This window comes from Bubalus bubalis, chromosome 9 (assembly GCF_019923935.1).
Source record: "Bubalus bubalis isolate 160015118507 breed Murrah chromosome 9, NDDB_SH_1, whole genome shotgun sequence".
NCBI classification, from domain to species: Eukaryota; Metazoa; Chordata; class Mammalia; order Artiodactyla; family Bovidae; genus Bubalus; species Bubalus bubalis.
Window position 1 is genome coordinate 100,099,875 of NC_059165.1, and position 22,351 is coordinate 100,122,225.

General features: G+C 45.2%; 1 protein-coding gene across 4 annotated transcripts in view; it reads right to left on the bottom strand.

Annotated features, from left to right (window-relative positions):
• ADGRE2 (adhesion G protein-coupled receptor E2) overlaps nucleotides 1–22,351 on the bottom strand; it is a 65,022-nt gene that overhangs the window by 32,659 nt on the left and 10,012 nt on the right. Inside the window, exons 2-15 of one of the 4 annotated variants that reach the window (XM_044948235.2) lie at nucleotides 20,259–20,312; nucleotides 19,825–19,944; nucleotides 19,130–19,285; nucleotides 15,681–15,812; nucleotides 14,634–14,780; nucleotides 14,011–14,157; nucleotides 13,878–13,924; nucleotides 13,687–13,764; nucleotides 13,111–13,288; nucleotides 10,941–11,048; nucleotides 10,538–10,758; nucleotides 10,168–10,347; nucleotides 8,358–8,555; nucleotides 7,850–8,085 (exon numbers count right to left, since the gene is read on the bottom strand). In XM_044948235.2, coding sequence (XP_044804170.1) covers nucleotides 7,850–8,085; nucleotides 8,358–8,555; nucleotides 10,168–10,347; nucleotides 10,538–10,758; nucleotides 10,941–11,048; nucleotides 13,111–13,288; nucleotides 13,687–13,764; nucleotides 13,878–13,924; nucleotides 14,011–14,157; nucleotides 14,634–14,780; nucleotides 15,681–15,812; nucleotides 19,130–19,285; nucleotides 19,825–19,944; nucleotides 20,259–20,312 — 2,002 coding nt within the window. The remainder of the gene's footprint in view (nucleotides 1–7,849; nucleotides 8,086–8,357; nucleotides 8,556–10,167; nucleotides 10,348–10,537; nucleotides 10,759–10,940; nucleotides 11,049–13,110; nucleotides 13,289–13,686; nucleotides 13,765–13,877; nucleotides 13,925–14,010; nucleotides 14,158–14,633; nucleotides 14,781–15,680; nucleotides 15,813–19,129; nucleotides 19,286–19,824; nucleotides 19,945–20,258; nucleotides 20,313–22,351) is intronic. The other 3 variants (XM_044948236.2, XM_044948237.2, XM_045166737.1) reach the window with 3 other exon arrangements.

Genomic DNA, 22,351 nt, shown 5'->3' on the forward strand with positions numbered 1-22,351 from the left:
TAAAATAACTAAATTTATTTTTATTTATTTATTTTTTATTTTTTTAAATTTTATTTTACTTTTAAACTTTACAGTATTGTATTAGTTTTGCCAAATATCGAAATGAATCCGCCACCGGTATACCTGTGTTCCCCATCCTGAACCCTCCTCCCTCCTCCCTCCCCATACCCTCCCTCTAGGTCGTCCCAGTGCACCAGCAGTTTTTGTCATATATCAACATGAATCAGCTGTCGACTAAAAAAAAAGGGTGTTTAACTTGAGAGTTGTGAGTTTAGTTTTATTTGGGGCAAAATGAGGATTGTAGCCCGGGGAGGGGCAGCATCTCAGACAGCTCTGAGAGACTGCTCCAAAGCAGAAGTGGGGGAAAGTCAATATATGAGGTTTTGGTGAAGGGGGAGTTCAATGCCATGAAGCACTCATTTTACAAAAGGCTTTTGTTAGTCATGAGGATGTCACCATGAAGGGATTTAGTGCTTCTCTAGATGAGAAGCCCTAAATGAGGAGATGCAAGGATTGAGATAATAAAATCTGTTCCTAAAAACATCCAACTATCTAAAGACCTGTCCCACCAGATTCCCTGGAGCACAGAGTGCCTCACTCCACCTTAAACTCCCTCAGGGATTGTTGAAGGTCAACACTATAGCAGCATGGGGTTCCATCTCCATAGAGGCAGATGGCAAATGCCTCTGTTGTTCAGTCATTAGCAATGCTCTTGGTAAGTGCCGATTTGTAGTTGACACAGCCATAGGTATACCTATGACCCTTCCCTCTTGAACCTCTCTCCCACCCCATCCCACCCCTCTAGGTTGTTACAGAGTCCCGATTTGAGATCCCTGAGCCACACAGCCAATTCCCACTGAGTATCTATTTTACATATGGTAATGTATATGTTTCCATGTTGCACTCTACATACATTCCATCCTCACCTCCTTCCCCCCAACACCATCCATAAGTCTGTTCTCTGTATCTGTGTCCCGACTGCTGTTTAGTCACTCAGTCATGTCTGACTGTTTGTGATGCTCTGGACTGTAGCCCGCCAGGCTCCTCTGTCCATGCAATTCAGAGGGCAAGAATACTGGAAAGGGTTGCAGTTACCTTCTCTGGGGGATCTTCCTGACTCAGGGATTGAACCTGTGTCCCCTTTATTGGTAGGCAGATTATGGGAAGCCATTGGTGCCCTGAAAATAGGTTCAGCGGTACCAGCTTTCTAGATTCCATGTATATGTGTTAATATATGATTTTTTTTCCTCTGACTTACTTCAGTCTGTATACTGGGTTCTAGGTTCATCCACCTCACTAGCACGGACTCAAATACATTCCTTATCATGACTGAGTAATATTCCACCGTGTACATGTACCACAGCTTCTTTGTCCATTCATCTGTCCATGGACATCTAGATTGCTTCCATGTTCTAGCTATTGTCAATAGTGCTGCAATGAACATTGGGGTACATTTATTTTTTTCAATTTTGGCTCCCTGAGAACTCTTTAGTCTCCAAATTTGGTGGTTTTTTGATTTGGGTGACAGCTCATCTTAGTGAGGGATATTACAAAAGCCCACCTTTAGGACATTACCAAAATAATACAAATTACTGTCACACCTCCAGTTTCCCAAAGATATGATCTCAGGTGGAGTCAACTAGATTGTGAATTTAAAAGGAAGTACTGGAGAAAATCAGGGACATGGGGAACTTTGCAAAGCTCTGAAATATTCCCAGAAATCCATGGATGCACAAGGATATGCCCATGCTCAGTGAAGACCTGAGGAAGAAGACAACAGTCTCTCATCTCTGGCTGATCTTGAGGCTTGTGCAGTCAGGACATGAAAGCCCACACTGTTACATAATCTTCCTGAAGTCTGAAGATGTGGCTTCTCACACAGATGCCTTTGTGGAAGTGTGCAAAACATACAGGCAAGGCATTTAAGAAAATCTCCAATTAAAATAAATAAATTTAAATAAAAAAAAAAAAGAAATCGTATGGCCAAACACTGGTTGACCACTAGATTATACTGAACCAGATATGAGATCCTAGGCACCTAGAACTAAAAAATAAAAACAAGAACCTAAACTAGAACTCAAAGGCCACACACTGCAGGCAATTATCAATACACAGAACTAGTCTAGGAATGTCATTAAACTATTAAACAAAGAGCAGCAAACTAAAAACAGGAAACCTTGGAAGGCAGAGGGATCTGATAACTGGAATGTTACAATGCATTATCTAAAACATCTAGTGTTAAACAATAATTATAATATCCCTGGTGGCTCAGCTGGTAAAGAATCTGCCTGCAATGTGGGAGACCTGGGTTTGATACCTGGGTTGGGGGGATCCCCTGAAGTGAACCACTACTCATCCCAGTATTCTGGCCTGGGGAATTCCATGGATTCTATAGTCCATGGGGTTGCAAAGAGATGGACATGACTGAGACTTACTTCTAAGCAACATACAAAGAAACACGAAAATATGCTACATACAGAGGAAAAAAAGAAGGAGAAGTGTCTCTGAGAGGCACAGATAAAGAGGATGTGGTACATATACACAATGGAATACTATCCTGACACAAATACAATGAAACTGTGCCATTAGCAGCAACATGGCTGCAACTAGCAATTATCACACTAGAGAAGTCAGTCAGACAGAGAAAGATAAATACCATATGACATCTCTTATCTATGAAATCTAAAATATGACACAAACGAACCTATCTATGAAACGGATACAGACTTGTGGACGTAGTGGCCAGACTTGTGGTTGCCAAGGGGGAGGGGGTTGTGATTACATGTGGAATGGATAAACAAGGCCCTGTTGTGTAGCACACAGAATTCTGTTCAATATTCTATCGAATAAAGCAGATGGCTGATAAACACATGAAAAGATGCTCAACATCACTCATTAGAAAATGAAAATCAAAACTACAGTGAGGTATCAACTCACACTGGTCAGAATTTAGTTCAGTTCAGTTCAGTTCAGTCACTCAGTCGTGTCCAACTCTTTGCAACCCCATGAATCACAGTATGCCAGGCCTCCCTGTCCATCAGCAACTCCTGGAGTTCAAACTCATGTCCATCGAGTCAGTGATGCCATCCAGCCATCTCATCCTCTGTTGTCCCTTTCTCCTCCTGCCCCCAATCCCTCCCAGCATCAGAGTCTTTTCCAATGAGTCAACTCTTTGCATGAGGTGGCCAAAGTATTGGAGTTTCAGCTTTAGCGGCAGTCCTTCCAATGAACACCCAGGACAGTTTTCCTTTAGAATGGACTGGTTGGATCTCCTTGCAGTCCAAGGGACTCTGAAGGGTCTTCTCCAACACCACAGTTCAAAAGCATCAATTCTTCGGTGCTCAGCTTTCTTCACAGTCCAACTCTCACATCCATACATGACCACGGGAAAAACAGCCTTGACTAGACAGACTTTTGTTGGCAGAGTAATGTCTCTGCTTTTGAATATGCTCTCTAGGTTGGTCATAACTTTCCTTCCAAGGAGTAAGCGTCTTTTAATTTCATGGCTGCAGTCACCATCTGCAGTGATTTTGGAGCCCAGAAAAATAAAGTCTGACACTGTTTCCACTGTTTCCCCATCCATTTCCCATGAAGTAGTGGGACCAGATGCCATGATCTTCGTTTTCTGAATGTTGAGCTTTAAGCCAACCTTTTCACTCTCCTCTTTCCCTTTCATCAAGAGGCTTTTTAGTTCCTCTTCAATTTCTGCCATAAGGGTGGTGACATCTGCATATCTGAGGTTATTGATATTTCTCCCGGCAATCTTGATTCCGGCTTGTGTTTCTTCCAGTCCAGCGTTTCTCATGATGTACTCTGCATATAAGTTAAATAAGCAGGGTGACAATATACAGCCTTGACGTACTCCTTTTCCTATTTGGAACCAGTCTGTTGTTCCGTGTCCAGTTCTAACTGACCAGTTGCTTCCTGACCTGCATACAGATTTCTCAAGAGGCAGCTCAGGTGGTCTGGTATTCCCATCTCTTTCAGAATTTTCCACAGTTCATTGTGATCCACACAGTCAAAGGCTTTGGCATAGTCAATAAAGCAGAAATAGATGTTTTTCCAGAACTCTCTTGCTTTTTCCATGATCCAGCGGATGTTGGCAATTTGATCTCTGGTTCCTCTGCCTTTTCTTAAACCAGCTTGAACATCAGGAAGTTCATGGTTGATGTATTGCTGAAACCTGGCTTGGAGAATTTTGAGCATTACTTTACTAGCGTGTGAGATGAGTGCAATTGTGCGGTAGTGTGAGCATTCTTTGGCATTGCCTTTCTTTGGTATTGGAATGAAAACTGATCTTTTCCAGTCCTGTGGCCACTGCTGAGTTTTCCAAATTTGCTGGCATATTGAGTGCAGCACTTTCACAGCATCATCTTTCAGGATTTGGAATAGCTGAACTGGAATTCCATCACCTCCACTAGCTTTGTTCATAGTGATGCTTTCTAAGGCCCACTTGACTTCACATTCCAGGATGTCCGGCTCTAGGTCAGTGATCACACCATCGTGATTACCTGGGTCGTGAAGATCTTTTTTGTACAGTTCTTCTGTGTATTCTTGCCATTTCTTCTTAATATCTCCCGCTTCTGTTAGGTCCATACCTTCTCTGTCCTTTATCGAGCTCATCTTTGCATGAAATGTTCCTTTGGTATCTCTAATTTTCTTGAAGCGATCTCTAGTCTTTCCCGTTCTGTTGTTTTCTTCTATTTCTTTGCATTGATCGCTGAAGAAGGCTTTCTTTTCTCTTCTTGCTATTCTTTGGAACTCTGCATTCAGATGTTTATATCTTTCCTTTTCTCCTTTGCTTTTAGCTTCTCTTCTTTTCACAGCTATTCGTAAGGCCTCCCCAGACAACCATTTTGCTTTTTTGCATTTCTTTTCTATGGGAATGGTCTTAATCCCTGTCTCCTGTACAATGTCACGAACCTCATTCCATAGTTCATCAGGCACTCTATCTATCAGATCTAGGCCCTTAAATCTATTTCTTACTTAAATTCATAGCCATCGTCAAAAATCTACAAACAAAAATGCTGGAGAGGGTGTGGGGAAAAGGGAACCTTCTTGCACTGTTGGTGGGAATGTAAATTGATACAGACACTATGAAGAATGGTATGGAGATTCCTTAAAAATCTAGGATTAAAACAAACATATGACCCAGCAATCTCACTACTTTGCAATTACCCTGAGAAAACCATAATTTAAAAGGATACATGTACCCCAGTGTTCACTGCAGTGCTATTTACAATAGCCAGGACATGGAAGCAACCTAGATATCCACTGACAGATGAATAGATAAAGAAGTTGTGGTATAAATATATAATGGAATCTTACTCAGTTGTAAAAAAGAATGAATTTGAATTAGTTGTAGTGCGGTGGATGAACCTAGAGACTCTTACCAAGAGTGAAGTAAGTCAAAAAGAGAAAACCAATATCATATAGTAATGTGGTTATATAGTATCTAGAAAAATAGTACTGATGGAGCTATTTGCAGGGAAGGAATGGAGATGCAGACATGGAGAATAGAATTGTGGATACAGTGAGGGAAGAACAAGGTAGGATGAACTGAGAAAATAACATTGACATATATACACCACCATGTGTACAACAAATAGCTGATAAGAAGTTGTTGTGTAATACAGGGAGCCCAGCCTGGTGCTCTGTGATGACCTGGAGGGGTGGGATAGGGGGAAGGGAGGGAGACTCAAAGGGGTGCAGTATATATATATGTAATTATGGCTGATTCACACTGTTGTATGGCATAAACCAACACAACATTGTAAAGCAATTATCCTCCAATTTTAAAAAATGCATAATTGGAAAGAATATTGAAAAGAATATATATGCATATGTTCATATATAACTGAATCAGTCTGTTGTACAGAAGAAATTAACATGACTTTGTAAATCAACTATATTTCAGTTTAAAAATAAACCAAAGAAATTATGAAATACTTGATATAGGCCAGTAATTAATATAATACCCTTTGGAAGGATGTGACTTTTTATTCTGAGAAGAGTGAAAATCATTTTCACTTAAGATGGATGACTGCATCCCATAAGGTAAAAACAAAGACTGTATCACTGTTGATGATGGATATGTGCCTATCTTCTTCAAATATGTGTAGAAATATGTACATAGTTCTAAGGATCCCAAGGAGTGGATTCTAGAAGTTACTTTTTGCCTGTTGACTGCAATAACATCCTGCTTTGTTCTGCTTTGTAGTATCATCTTGACCTTATAGACATTTCTTCCTTGAGAGTTTGATTTATGTCATGATTTTATGATAATTCAATGCCATTTTTTTTTTCTGAAAAGGCATTACCTGGTATTTTCAATGCTAATATTAATAAAGTCAAAAGTTTCAAAAAAAGGTAAAATATTTGAATATGTGTTTCTTCAAAGAAAATATGCAAATGGTCAATAAGCAGGTGAAAAGATGCTCAACGTCAATAGTCATTGGAGAAATCACAAATTGAAACCACAATGAAATTTGACTCCATTCTCATTACTACTACTACTACAACTGATAATGACATGGAGAAACTGAAACCCTCGTATATTGCTAGTTGGCTTGTAAAATGGTCCAGAAGCTTTGGAAAACAAGTGGTGGTTTGTCAGAAGGCTAACCAGATCTTCCATTTGATCCCAGGATTCTACTTGTAGAGTAGATATATAACCAGGAAAAATGAAACTTGTACATTTATGTTTGTAGTGATCTCATTCATAATAGCTTTACAAAAAGGTAAATAATCTGTCTATCAGCTTATGGATGGATAAACAAAATGTGACATATCCATATAATGGAATATTATTTGCAAAATGATAGCAACAAAAACAACAACAAAAAGTGAGGTCATGATACATACTACGATATGAATGAACCTTGAAAACTTAAGGCTAAATAAAAACATCCACGAAAGACCACATGCATAATTGCATTTATGTGAAATATCCAATAGAGACAGAAAGTAGATAAGCATTTGTCAGGGGTTGGGGCAGAGGAGTGGGTAGAAGGAATGAGAAGTGAATTTTATTGTGTATGAGGTTTCTTTGGGGCGTTGAAAATGTTGTAAAATTAGACTGCGATGATAGCTGCAGTACTCTGTGACTATTCTAAAAACCACTGATTTGTACACTTTTAAAGGGTGAATTTTTCAGTGAGTGAGTGAAAGTTGCTCAGTCATGTCTAACTCTTTGTGACCCCCTGGACTATTCAATCCATGGAATTCTCCTGGCCAGAATACTGGAGTGGTAGCCTTTCCCTTCTCCAGCGTTTCTTCCCAACCCAGGGATCGAACCCAGGTCTCCCACATCTCAGGCAGATTCTTTACCAGCTGAGCCACAAGGGAAGCCCTACAATATATGTAGCATATGTCAACAAAAATGCAAAAGCATTAATTCTAGTATTAAAAGCTGAAAATAAAAGTGTAAGCTAAGAATCTTGACTCTGAATTTGAATTAAGCTTGGCTACCTACTAAACTGAATTAAACTGTGCACGTTTCTGCATTTACTTAAACTATTTGTGCTTCAGTTTACTTATCTGCAAAGTGGGGTAAATTACAGTGTCTACTATTACAAATGAAAAATTGAAACATCCTCTAGAATTAGGATAAAAAAGCAGGCTATATTTTTCTAAGTGATGCCCTAAGCACTTCCTTTCATTTCCTCTTTGTTATTTCATGAACAGAGGTTGAAGGCATTCTCCTTAATTATTATCATCCTCTACCAAAGATGACCTAGGGATTATTACTTAGTGTCTATGTATTGGGATCTGTCATAGTCAAATACTACATTTGTTCTACAGCACATGATTGTGCTGGAGAGATAAGAACAGTTGGAAGTTAATTTACCTGGTGGAAGTCCCATAAAGATGAGGCCTGGATGCTGCAGAAATGGCCACAATCACAGCAGGGACTCCGTAGCCAACAGGGAACATGGCCTTCTTCATGAACCTGTTGATACTGGAGTAGTTGACCACCATCAGGTTGCGTGCAGAGAGGAAGAGGTGCAGGCCCACCAGCAGCATCCAGGTGAAGGAGGCCAGGTAGAGATAGTGTAAGGCACCTGCGATGATGGCGCACAGCACCTGCGGGAGGAGGAAGGTGTCACCAGGAGGGACTGTCAGGGTGGAGCACGGCCCCGGTACTTCTGTAATTTTCCACTAGGGAGAACTTTGATGTATATGAAGGAGTTGTCAACAGAGTGTTTGCCTTCTAGTCATGGCAGTCAATGTGAGACTGGTTATTTACCAATTTAACCTTACCTGAAACCCAAGTCATTTTACTAAAGTGTCCAAAGCAGTGTGGCTCCATGTACTCAGAACCCCTGGGGAGGAGTATTTTGGAAAAGTATACGAACCTTGTTCTCAGTTCTGTCAATGGCTGTGAGGAAGAGCAGGTGGGCCAGGAAGAGGCAGAGCGAGAGCTGCAGGTGGAGCGAGGTGCTGGTGTTCTGGATGGCTTTGCACAGCAGGAAGGTGAGGGCCGTCAGAAGGAGGCAGAGTAGAGAGAGGCTCAGCCCCACATAGGTGATCACAGTCAGTGTGGGATCCTCCTCCTGGGACCCAGCAGAGAGGGGACCACAGTTATGCTTTCCTGCTCTGGGTAATGACCCTTCCACCATTTTTATTTTTAGACATAGGAAAATCAGAATAGAAGACCTAGATAGAGTTGGTATATTTGTGGATAGCTTTCTCCAGCTTCTGAATGTTAGAATTTTTTGGGATCTGAATGATTAATTCTGTCCCTGGAAGGACAGAGGGACAGGAGAATCTTTAGTCAAGAACAAACTCTGGAACTCACAAGGGTTTATTTTCCTGTAGACTTCTGTGCATGACTCAGCCTCCCAATTACCACAGTAGGTACACAGAGGCATGAAACTTCATGCTGAGCACCACCCTCCATCCCCACCATGTGATGGTGTGTGATAGAGTCTGTACCCGAGACTCAATGTCCAGGTATTAACCACCCACCTTGAACGCCACTCACCCATCCCTGAAATATCCATTCTTAGAAGGGAACTAATGATTATAGATTAGAACTGAACCCTTGATGGAGGAAGTCTACTATATTTTGACAATGGTGGTAGCATAAAATTCATATTTTCTGCAGCCCCTGAGCACCCTGTTGTGAAGACCCCTGGGGTAAACAGAATTTTAATTTGGCAACCACACCCTCATCTCCATCTTCTGCTATATGTTCAGTCAAGAGCCAACCCAGGTGCTGCCGTGAAGAGAGTGTTGCAAGTGAAATTCAAGCCCTCCATCAACTGACTTAGACAGTTTATCCTGGTTGGACCTGTTTTAACCAGAAGAGCCCTCAGAAGAGGTAGGCTCTTCTTGGCAAAAATGATTCAGAGTTTGAGAGAGTTCTGACATGAGGGAGTTTCTGCTGCTGATCTCCAGACAGATTCACTGGTGCACTGTGAGAGGGCCAGAGGAGAATTAGGACCTGAAAGAAGGCTGAGCACTGAAGAATTGATGCTTTTGAATTGTGGTGCTGTAGAAGACCGCTGAGAGCCCCTTGGACAGCAAAGAGATCAAACCAGTCAGTCCTAAAGGAAATCAACCCTGAATATTCATTGGAAGGACTGAGCTGAAGCTCCAATACTTTGGCCCCTGATGCGCACAGAGTCCACTCATTGGAGAAGACCCTGATGCTGGGAAAGAATGAAGGCAAAAGGAGAACGGGACAGCAGAGGATGAGATGGTTGGGTGGCATCAATGCCTCAGTGGATATGACTCTGAGTAAAATCTGGGAGATACTGAAGGACAGGGGAACCTGTCCTGCTATAGTATATGGGGTCGCAAGGTGTGGGACATGACTTAGCAACTGAACAACAGCAACAGATGAGAAGGAATGCAGGCAACCATGGGAACTGAGCCTGGTTCTCTGCTGCCAGAGATAAAGAAAATACTACCTCAGTCCTACTAACACCAGGAACTGAAATCTGCCATAAATCAGGGAGTTAGGGGATGACCCCAATTTTCTGATGAAAGGTTTATAAGACTTGTAGGAACCTGAACAGAAAGCTCATCTGAACCACGACTATTTGCTAACTTGAAGAAACTATGAGATAGTAATAAATCTTTGTTTCTAAAGCTGCTGTGTGTGTGTGAATTTGTTACACAGCAGTAGCCCTTGGATGCTGCCTGTCTGAGGGTTCTCACCTGAACACTGTAGTGGGCCATGAGGACAGCAAAGATGCTGAGGTGGCTGCACTGGCAGGTGGTGCTGTTGTCTCTGGTGCTGGTCACCCAGCAGCCTCTGGTGTCCCAGTGACCACTTCCATTCTGGCCATGCTCCCAATACACACAGTGCACCTTCTCTCTTGGCCCAGGGGTCACTGACTGTGTTAACAGGAAGAGGAAGTGGGTGTGAGTTCAGGTTGCTGTTGCTCAGAAATGCTGACCCAAAGCTAGCTTGTGAAGGGCTTTCCTAAACAGCTTATGCACCCATGGCACAGCCCCCTGAAGCCCAAGTCTGGGCCCAGGACTCAGGCCTGTTCCACACCCACCACTCCATCCCATCTGGACTCACATGTTGGAAGACAAAAGTGACTGGGGACCTGAGGTTCTCAGTGTCCTTGTTGGTGATAAAGGCAGATATGACATCCGACAGCAGGATGTGGGAGTTTTCCTGCAGCAAACCCCTGTGTGTCTCATATAGAGTTGTCAGTTCCTCAGCATCCAGGACCAGAGGGGCCTCAGCCAGGAATCTGTCCATCCCTGAAGTGGACAGGAGGCCCACCACAGCAAGACCTGCAGGACAAGGCTAAGGTTGACATCTTGCAGTGCCCGAAAGGACCTCTTCTTCTACAGATGAACTATTTCCTTTTGCCCCACCATACCCCACAATTCCCTTTAAACTTCAGTATCCCATTTGTCATATCCTTGGGCATCTTGACACACAGTGAAGACTTACCCACTGTCTCAGCCATTACCTGAGTCACCAGAATCATGCACTGTATCCCAGGTCAGCATCATCTTTGTCTGTTTCTGAATCAAGGTGATATTCCTGTAGCTTGGCGCCTGCACCTCCAGTGACAGTTCTATGAATTGTGGGAGTTAGAGTAGTAATTGTGATTGTTTTGATGACTATAACACCATGCTGTTCAGTTGCTAAGTCGTGTCCAACTCTTTGCAACCCCACGGACTTTTCATGTCAGGCTTCCCAGTGCTTCACTAACCCATGGAGTTTGATTAAATTCATGTCCATTGAGTCAGTGATTTCTATCTAACCATCTCATGCTCTGCTGCCTCTTTCTCCTTTTGCTTTCAATCTGTCCCAGCATCAGGGTCTTTTTCAATGAGACACAGATATACTATATGTGTTTATATAGTATATCTGTTTAATTATTATGATGGAGAATTCCTGGCCATTTAGTGGTTAGAATTTGGGCTTTCACTGTGGTGACCTGGGTTCAATCCCTGGTCAGGGAATTAAGATCCTGCATGCTGCATGCCATGGCCAAAAGAAAAAAAAATAGGCAAAAGGACTTGAGTAGATAGATATATTTCCAAGAAAGGTACAAAAATGCTCAACAATGACATAAAAAAAGTTAAACATCCTTAGGTATAGAGAAATGCAGATTAAACCATGACGCAATCTCTCCTGACAGCTACTAGAATGGCTATAATGACAGAAAAAAAATGGAAGCAACAGGTGTCACTGACAATAAGGAGACTGGAACCCTTGTACATTGCTGTTGACACTGGAAAATGGAAAAATAGCCGCTTTGCGAAAATAGTTAGGTAGTTTCTCAAAAAGTTGAAAATAGAACTACTGCATAACTCAGCAATACCACTCCTAGCTTTTAATTCATTTGTGACTCAAATGAATTAAAATAGATACTCAAGCCGATACCTATACATCAATATGCACAGTAACACTGTTCACAACAGTCAAAAGGTAGAAACAACCCAAATGTTTTTGGAAACATAATATATTTATTTCTATTTATAGGAACTATCCAGGATGGAAATCCATAGGGACAGAAAACCAATAACTGATTTCCAGGGCTGAAGGAAAGGAGAAATTTGTGACTGTTTAGTGGACAGAGAATACCTTTGCGATTATGAAACTGTTTTAGAAATAGAGGTGAAGGTTATACACCTCTGTGAATACACTACTACATGTCTCCAAATTGTACACTCTGGTTAAAATGGTGAATTTATATTAAGTGCATTTCAACTTAATAAAACAAATCAGACTTAAATAGCAAGTAATAGTAAATTTATACACTTCCAAATTTAATACCTTGTTTTCTTTTGAAAAGAAAGTGAAAGTATTAGTGACTCTTCTCTGACTCTTCGCGATCCCATGGACTGTAGCCCACCAGACTCTTCTGTCCTTGGAATTCTCCAGGCAGGAGTACTGGGAGTGGATTGCCACTTCCTTCTTTAGGGGATATTACTGACCCAGGGATCGAACCCATGTATCCTGCATTGCAGGCAGATTCTTTACCATCTGAGACAGCAGGTAGTCTTGTTTTGAAGCCATTTATATTTTATCATAAATTCTTCAGTATAATTATTTTCTTTGCTGATACTTCATTTTACAATGAAAGTTTAGTTTTTCATTTCTTTTTAACCTCTTTTTCTCTCTGTTTTTCACTGAAGTGCACTTGAACTAGAATATTATAATAGTTTCAGGTGTATGATACAATGATTTGATATTATCATACATTACAAAATGATCACCACACTAACTCTAGTTACCACTCATTTCCATATATTATTGACTACATTTCCTATGCTGAACATCGTTGGTGGTGGTTTAGTCACTACGTCGTGTCTGACTTCTGCAAACCCCTGGACTGTAGCCCTCCAGGGTCTTCTGTCCATGGAATTCCCCATGCAAGAATAGTGGAGCAGGTTGCCATTTCCTTCTCCAGATTCTGTACCTTACATCCTTTTATTTATTTTACAACTACAAGTTTGTACCTATTAATCCCTCTCAACGATTTTGCCCTTAACCTTTTATTTTAATTTGTTTATGACATTAACTGGGAGATATAAGCATGGTCACTTTGCTCTAGTGGGATTGGAAGAGCAAGGAGGCAGGGAACAAGCAAAGCAGGAACCTGTGGTCAGACTCAGGTACTGACTTACCTATGCCTGCAGATGAATTGAAGGTAAATGACCCTTTAGGCAGTGCCTTGCTCACCCCTCTCAGCACATTTTCCAGGCCAAAGAGCAGGTTAGTGACCACAAAGTGCTGCTCTGAGAAGGGCAGGGTTTTCAGGTCCCCGGGGGTCTCCAGCAAATCACCCATCTCCTGTACGAGGTCCTGGGGGGATGGGGACACAAAGCCAGTAGCCCATGCATCTGAGAGGCTGTATGAAGTTATACCCAGTCACAGAGAACAGACTAAAGAGACTGTCTGGGTGATACAGGTGGTACTGGATGGGATTCCCTGGGTGATTTTTGCCCCTTCAATCCAGCCACTCAGAGGTCAAACTTTTTCATTAGTGTCAAGGATGATGTAAACCCAATATCCAGAAATAGGGAAAGGAAAGGGCATTAGTAGGTGTGCCATGGTGTTCAGTAGTCACTACACATGTCCACTCTTCCCACCCACCCTGTGGGAGAGCGCGCTATTGTTGTCGGGGTGTCCCTTTCCAGATCAAAGTTTCCCAAGGCTTCTATGGGATGCTTCTGCCTGCCTCCCTTGGGTCCGGCCCTTACCCGAACAGTGTTCAGGACAGAGGCCGAACTGAAGTTTCTGCCCAGATCCTGGATTCTGTTAAAGAAGTGAGAGAGCGCCTAGGGGAGAAGACAAGGTGGTTAGAGAGCCTCATGTGAGTGTGGAAGCTTGGGGGAAATGAACGGGCTTTGCGGAGAGATTTCCTGCTGCCTGTCCCTTTGGGGCCACTCACCTGGCTCTTGATTCCAGAGGGAGCAGTCCAGGTGGGGAAGGAGATCTCTGCAGGGGACAGGTGAGCAACTCATTAGGTGTGGCAGTGTCTGTGTTTGCTGTGGGTGGGTCTTAGATCAGGGCAGGACAGGTACCTTTACAGATGGTGTTCCTTTGCTTATCCTGGAATCCAGGTTTAGGCTCCCAGCCTTGGCGGCAGTGGCACCTGTATGAACCCACAGTGTTGACGCAGACGGTGGAGTTGTGGCACTGATGCCACCCGGAGCTGCACTCATCCACATCTGGGGGCAAGAAGGAGGGGGTCAGACTTTGCCTCAGTCCTGTGAGGCCCCTGTCCTCCTGGTGCCCCTCTTTTTCCCATATTCGTTCCCCAGGAGGTGATGCCACCTCCTAGAATCAAGGACAGCACATCCTTGAGTAGTGGATGCTGTGAAAATATATATAGGAAGTGTGTAAAGTTCTGACAGACAGCAGATGAAGCAAGTACAGCTTGTGAAAATACCGACATACCCTCTTTCCAGTTGGTAATTAGCTGTTGCCTGGGGTCCCTGGGAGCCTTCTGCTTGGTATCCCAGCTCCTTCTCTAGGACCCCCCACCCCTCCAAGATCTTTTCACATTTAGCCTCAAAATGCATAACACCTTACACAGCAGGGGACCCCCAGTGATCTTTCTGTTTGGTTTGTGTGGGTACCAATGAGTATGTGGTTAGATGTTTTGAATGTGGGTCTCCAAGAGTGTAGCATCTGAGCTCCAAACCTTCACAGACTGTGTTGTTTGGGCCATTGGGGGACCCAAGGATAGGCTTCCAGCCGGGGTGGCAGCGGCACTCATAGCTGCCCACGGAGTTGAGGCAGTGGGTGGAGCTGTGGCATGGCTTTCTCCCAGAGGTGCATTCATTCACATCTGAGGACAAAGCCAGAAGATCAGAGCTACTCCCCTTCACTCACTGCACCCATTCTTCAAGCCCCTTCTCAGATTTCTTAGCGCTGCTCTCTGAGGATACCCTCTCTCTGCGTTACCTGGCCTGTTGGGATACAACTGTGTGATAGCATTTTCTATGTAAAAGTTCCATAAGCTCAGATCCTCCCTGCAAGGTGGACAGGGCACAACTTTGTGGGTGCAGGAGGCTCTGTGGGCTTCTAACCAGGCAGGTTGTAGCACTGATCACGACCCACATGTGACGTGGTGGGTGAGGGGGAGGCACCACTGCCATCTGGAGCTGCATCCCTGCCTTTATTAGAACAGAACCCAGAGGACAAGTCCTGTGCAGCCCAGGTCTCCCAGCTCGTCACTGTGCTGAGGACACAGCTCTCCTCGTAGTGCTGCTGCCTCTTCATTGCCAAAGATTGTTATGGCAGCTTCCCTTAAGATGATTCCAGCTGGGACGTTGTCCCTATTTTTAAGAAGAAAAATGAGGCAAAGATAGAAACTGAGTCATGGAAGCTTGACTCCTCCATCAATGCTCTTACTCACATTCTCTTTAGCCCTGAACCGAGCTTCCCCCTCTGAAAGCCAGAGGTGACACCTCCCTCTGCTCGAATGTAGCAGATGAGGAAGGGGTGAGGTCTGGGGATGTTCTTGGGGGGCAGGGAACTCTACAAAGAAACCCCAGGCCCAGAAGACTCTGCTGTCTCCCTGGTCTGTGGTGGGACCATTTGAGGAGGTGATCCTTGGGCAGGGCCCCAGCAGGCCCTTGGTGTCACAGGAACCTGAGTCTCATCTCCCTCATTCTTGGGGTCTCTGAACCACCTCAGCTCCTTCCTCAGCTCCAGGCCTGCCTCACACTGTCTTCCGAGGGTCTACCTGTGCAATGCCTCGGGTCCTCTGGGCTGAACTCCAAGCCAGGTGGGCACTGGCAGGTGTAGTTGCCCTCGGTGTTGATGCAGACGCTGCGGCCTTTACAGACCCGGGGTCTGTGCTGACATTCGTCCACGTCTGCAAGGGGAAGGAGAGGGTGATGGATACCTGCTGCTGTGGACAGTCTTCTGGTCTGGATGTCAGCCACATTTCTCAGCATAGAAGCATCCAGAAGGGCCCGCTCTCTCTTTCTTTGTGAGTGGGGGCCTCTCCTCATTCATATTGAGTTATGCTATGGAAGAGCATGGTGACCCGGAGGTTCTGTTGTCTAGAAGTGGCCATAAGTGGCCCAGTTACCCAATCTGCTATCTCTGACTCCATGAGCCTCCCTGGGAAGAAGCCAGCTGGGATGGGGGCATCACAGCTGCCCGTGTCCAAGGCTAAAGATTTGGACAAAAGGCCTGGGTGGGTCTTCTTGGTAACCGAATACAGCTTTGTTCCTTGAGCAGGGCCCATCTTTGTTCCCAGTGATGCACTTTGTCCTGACTTCCCCAGGGCAAATGCTGCCACTGAGTTCTCCTTGGATCCTGCTGACCCTGGCAGGACAGTGCTTTTCCATTCATGCTAACTCTGAGACACCAGCTCTGTGGACATGGACAAAGACCCATCCCTGAGTCATGCAGCTCAAGGATGAGGCTTGTGGGCAGTTGTGAAGAAAATGAAAATGAAAGTGAAGTCGTTCAGTCGTGTCCGACTCTTTGCAATCCCATGGACTGTAGCCCACCAGGCTCCTCTGTCCATGGGATTCTCCAGGCAAGAATACTGGAGTGGGTTGCCATTTCCTTCTCCAGGGGATCTTCCTGACCCAAGGATCGAACCCAGGTCTCCTGCATTGCAGGCAGATGCTTTAACCTCTGAGCTACCAGGGAAGCTCAGTGGGCACCAGGCTGTGCTGGACAGTGGGTTTGATGTCTGGCTAGTCAGCTTTAGGGCTGTGAAGGTGCCTTTATCTGATTCCCATGAAGGCATACCCCAGACTGGCAGGAAGTGATGAGAATCCACAGCTGAGCAAGGCTTATGATGGGTGAGGGCTGGGTGGCTGGAGCAGGGAGAAGGTGCTCATGGGCGAAGGGTGGCAGGTGTTTCTGCCATCTTGACACTTGGCCTCCCACTGGATATGTGGACATGTGCACACTGCTGGGTGGGGCTCAGCCTCCACCTTCTGTCCTCACATGGTCTGGGTCATTGTGAAGTCTGGGTTGACTTTCTTAGTAGAAGGTCAGACCAGAGGAAATGGTCCCTGGTGACAACTTATCATTTAGACCATATGGAAACCTCTTCATTTACCTGATTCTTCCAGTGAGTTGGGGGTTGACGTCACCCTGCCACACCCCTGACACAACATCCTCCCAGGCCCCAGTCATCAGAGCTACCTCAGGCCCAGTAACTGAAATTACAGGAGAGGGTCAGGTGGAGCCTTGGGTAGGGAAATAAACGGAAGCTGAGCAGTTGAGATGTTGCATCAGGGTGCCAGGAGGCATCTTCTCCAGGCAGTTTGCTGGCAGGGTCAGTGATGGCTGGGGACAGTGGAGCATTCCTTGAGTCTTCCTCCTCTCACATTTCTGGATGGGGCCCCAGAGTCCACCATGACCCAGGGTCTCAGAGGCCCCAGTGGGGGCAGGTCTTCTCCCAGATGGTACTAACAGTGGCAATGAGGACAGATAGTGTTCAGGAACACACGGTGCTGTGACCACACTGAGTATCTTGAATGTCACTTCCTCTTTTGTTTTAAGAAGATAAGAGGCCATGTGACAGTGGGATGTTCTGAACATCCAGAAGAGACCCTCTGCAGAGGTTCTGAGTCTTCGGGTTCAGTGAGGGTTGGGAGACTAGATAGGCACACAGGACAGCTGTCTGATGCCTGGAAAAGTTGAACAAGGAGCCCAGGGTCCCAGCCCAGGTCTTCTTCTCATAGCAGACCTCATGGCCTGAACATGGATGGACATATACTTGGGTGCAGCGAGGGCTGGAATGCTGAGGTGGGGAGTGTAAGACAATCCAGCTAAGCCTGTCACAGATCTAGGTCTTCAGGCAGAAGGTTTTGATGCAAACCAGCAGGTGGCTCTCTCCCTGTCATCCACCTTGAGGTCTGTTGAGGTCCCCTCCCACTTCAGTCTTCTCCATCTATGTCTCTGGAGGGTCTCACAACAATGGGTGAGCAGGCCCCTTAGTGCAGACACACTGAGTGGGATCAGTGATCACCATGTGCAATTGTGCAGGTTGCTTACTGCACAAGAGTATCTGGCCAATGAGGCAAATTGGGGGAGGAAAGTCAACTCAGTCTCCATTCCCCAAACACACAGTAGGCCTGGCGATGAGGGACCTTTACTAATTTACTGAAGGCTCTGTCTTCTGACCAGGTCATGAGTTCAAGCACAACAGCCACCCACCGAGGCTGCTATAGACTAGCAGGGACTCCACACAGATGCAGGTCCCCTCTTCCCTCCCACTAGGGAGGCTCTGCTGCCCTCTGTCTGCAGGGCAGGAGGGAAGGGACTGGGCCCACAGTCACTGGCTCTTCTCCCTGTAGCAGGGTGGTCAAAGAACCCTCTTCAGAGTTCTCTGTACCCTGAGCTCAGCATTCTTCTCACCTCCCACCTTCTCTCTCCTCCCCTCCTCACCCTCAGTATTCAGGTCTATCCCTCTTCATGGACCCCTCTCTGGAGTCCTGTCTGACCCACTGCTGGCCCCTTGCCCCTTTCCCTACCTGCCTGCTCCCCCTGGAAGTGGGGCAAAGCCTGGCGATGTGTGGAGGCCATGCTCCTCCTAGTCCTGGTGAGGGAGTGGGCAGGACAGCTGCTCTTGAGCACCCACCCTGGGGCAGAGCCCCCAAGGATGCCCATTATGGAGAGGGTATGTTAGATCATGATAACCATAATTTAAAATCCCAACAGCCATCAGTGTTTTGTGCTTTATGACCTCATATACCTTTCCAGCAATTCTATGAGGTAAACACCATAATTCCTCCCGCCCCCATTTTTTTATAGTTAGGTAAGCTGGGGCACAGAGAGAGGTGAATTAACTTGTCCAAGGTCACATAGTGATCTTGGCAAAGTTGCTTTTGTTTTTATTTGTGCAAGATAGAGGTACTTAAAAAAGAAAACAGAAAATCACAATAATATTATCACATCTCCCATGTTAACAGTGATTTCTGAATAAGTGTCCTGGCCAGTGTCACACATGCAGCTCTCAGGTGGCAAAGCCGGGACCTGGGTCCCTGGCTCGTACCATCTGCCTCTGTGCGGGTGGGACAGGTACCTGTAAACTGTCCCAACTCAGACCTGGGTGCTACACCTGTAACCAAGGTCCTGTCCCCTGGATGCTTCAGAAATGACTCAGCATTTCGGCCCTGAAACGTCAAAAATGAGAGGCAGGAAATGCAGCCTCATTCTTACCACGACATGTGTTCTCACTCTCATTCCTGAAGATTGTTGCCCCAGAAACAGGCTCATATCCTGGGCTGCATGTGCAGTGGTAGCCCCCTTCCGTGTTCTGGCACTCTGCTGAACTTCCACAGTACACTGGTGAGGGTGGTCCACACTCATTGATGTCTGGAACACAACAGGGCAAAGGGTCACCTCCCAAAGATGTGTGTCCCCTCAAGACAGAGATCTCCATCCCCTACCTTACTCTGCAGCACTGGGCCTGATATGTAATCCATGTCTTTTTGGGACAATTTAGACTCTTGGTCAATACTGCTGAGTCTAGGATGCAGCTGGAACAAGCCATCCCTGAAGCTTGTGCAGTCAGCTCTGATCTTCCTAGCCCTCTGACTGGCACCCCAGTTTGGGACACAGTGGGCAATGCTGAAGTGGGAAGTGGGTAGAAGTTCTGAATCTCCCTTCTCAGTCCTGAAAGGACAAACTGAGGCTCAGATTCCAGACTCCTGAAGACCTAGCTCCTCTCCAGGAAGCCAGGATTATTCATGTCTCATCTCTCCACCTTTGTATCTTTTTGTTTTCCTTTTTTCTGTGCTTGACAGTTCTGAGGACAAAGCCTGAGGCACCCATTGAATATCCATGTCTCCTATGGGTACTGGGCTGTACCCCACATTCTCTGCATGTCCTGCCACCACCCCAAGTCTTCGTACCATTACAGCTTTCCAAGGGGTCCGTGAAGATCTCCCCAGAAGAAGAAATGAATCCTGAAGCACAGCGGCAGGCAGTACCATTGACACATGAGGAGTTTGGAGGGCATCGCAGAGCGCAGGCTGTGAGGGGCAGAAGTGGGGATGGAGACCGTCATCAGAAGTTCCAGAGAATGAAAGAAAGCTATCATCTGGGGGTCCATGGGCAGAAGGGAAGGAAGCATGAATGGGAGGAAGGGAGGGAGGAAGGGGGAGAGACAATGCTGTCCAAAGGGGAAGAGCTCAGAACACTCTGGGCATCTGGGTAGAAGAAACAACTTCTCTTGTTCCCAGAGAACCATTTCTGAACCTCACTTGAAAAATAAGTCTCCTTTTCTTCCTTGTCGGTCAGAGAACCCAGACCCTGGTATGCATTCTCCACCTTTCCCCAGACTCACCTTTACTGTTCTGGGCTGTAGGTCCCATTGGGAACAGCAGCAGCACCAAGAGTCCTGGGGCAGAAAGACAGAGATGACAAAGATAGGAAAATGGAGCTTCAATTTCAACCCTTTCCATGTGGTCACTGCCTCCTGGGGACATGGTGGTGTCTCCACTGCCCACCACTTTCCAGCAGCCTCCCCAATGTTCCTGTGCTTTGCACAGAACTGAGGACTCTGCCTTTCCCCTGCATCTCCTGGGACTCCCCAAGGAATCAGTTACTGACAGGCACAGCCCTCATGGAACTTCATGTGCTAGATGTAAAGGGACAGAGTATACACAGGGAGCTGATGACAAGGACACATCTTAGAAACCCCAACCTCTACCAAATGAGGGGGAATATTTGAAGGAGGAAGAAAGTCCTCAGATTGGTGCCTTTGCCCATACTCAGATTCTTGGTCCTCTGGCAATGGCCGAAATCTCTCTGGATCGCTCCAGGATGGTTTCTCCTGTTGAAGTTACATGTTTCAGGACACATAGGAAAAGCATGGATATTGCAGTCCAAGTTCGGAGTTATACAGTCCAAGCCCTACCTCATGATGATGTCATCAGGACATGGAAGCCTGGAATCAGGAGAGGGTGAGGACAGGTAGATATGAGAACTAAGGTATCTGCAGGTAGTTCCAGTCTGCCCTGGATAAGTGGCCTCTCTAGGTTCAGCAGCCATGGCTGCTATGGTTCCCTGAAGATGAGCTCCTGGCCTTTCTATAGTGCACTGAGGTCACAGCTCCTCTGCTTGATCTCAGTCCAGGCCTGAAATGAATCACTGACAGCAGTAGGCTTTGTGATATGAAACCACTGTGGGTGTAAAGGGATCAAGTCTCCCTACAATCAGTACCCAGTCTGTCATCCCATCCAAGTGAGAAGTTGAACCCTAAGAAAATCTTTTCAGAGCTGTGTGCCTTACAGGATCTTTCTTCTTAGGCAAAGATAAAAAAGAATTCCTCCTCCAGGCTGTACTGCCATTTCAACACTGTTATGTGACAGAGGATCCTGGTGGAGAATGGATTTGAAGACCCAAGTCTGCATATAAACTTTCACTTGGTGGCCACGTGTCTTTGGAAATGTCACCTGTCCTTTGAAGCACATTTTCCCCAATGCAAAATGAGTTGTTCTTCAGTTGTTAAATCGTGTCCAACTCTTTGTGGCCCCATAGACTGCAGCACATCAGGCTTCTCTGTCCTCCACTACCTCCCAGAGTTTGCTCAAACTCATGTCCTTTGAGTCAATGATGCTATCCAAACATCTCCTCTTCTATTACCCCCTTCTCCTCATGCCCTCAATTTTTCCCAGCATCAGGGTTTTTTTTTTCCAGTGTGTCAGCTCTTTGCATCAGGTAGCCTAAGTATTGGAGCTTCAGCTTCAGCATCAGCCCTTTCAAAGAATATTCAGAGTTGATTTTCTTTAGAATTGACTGGTTTGATCAAATGAGTGCAATGGTAGTAATAGCATAATAGCATGAGCTTTATTTCAGTTGTAGATGACCGAAGACTAATAAGGTTTAGTTGATATTATGGTTAATTTTATGTAGCAATGTGGCTGGGCCGCTGTACCCACATATTTGGTCTCACACTAGTCTAGATATTGCTGTGAAGGTTTTACATGAACTAGCATTGTTTGGCAGGAAAAATAATTTCTTTCATCTTTATCTTATAGTGGATCATAGTTGATTAACAATGTTGTGTTAGTTTCAGGTGTATAGCAAAGTGATTCAATTACACATATACATATATCTATTCTTTTACAAATTATTTTTGAATTTAGGCTATTACAGAATATTGAGTAGAGTTCCCTGTGCTATGCAATAGATGCTTGTTGATTATCTATTTTAAATATAGCAGTGGGTACATGTGAATCCCAAACTCCCAATCTATCTCTCATCCCCCACTTCCCCCCTGTAATCATAAGCTTATTTTCTAAGTCAGTGAGTCTGTTTCTGAGTTAACATTTACATCAGTAGACTCTGAATAAAGCACATTACCCTCCATAATTTAGGCGAGCCTCATCCAATCAGTTGAAGGCCTAAGAGGAAAAAGAAAATTGACCTCTATGA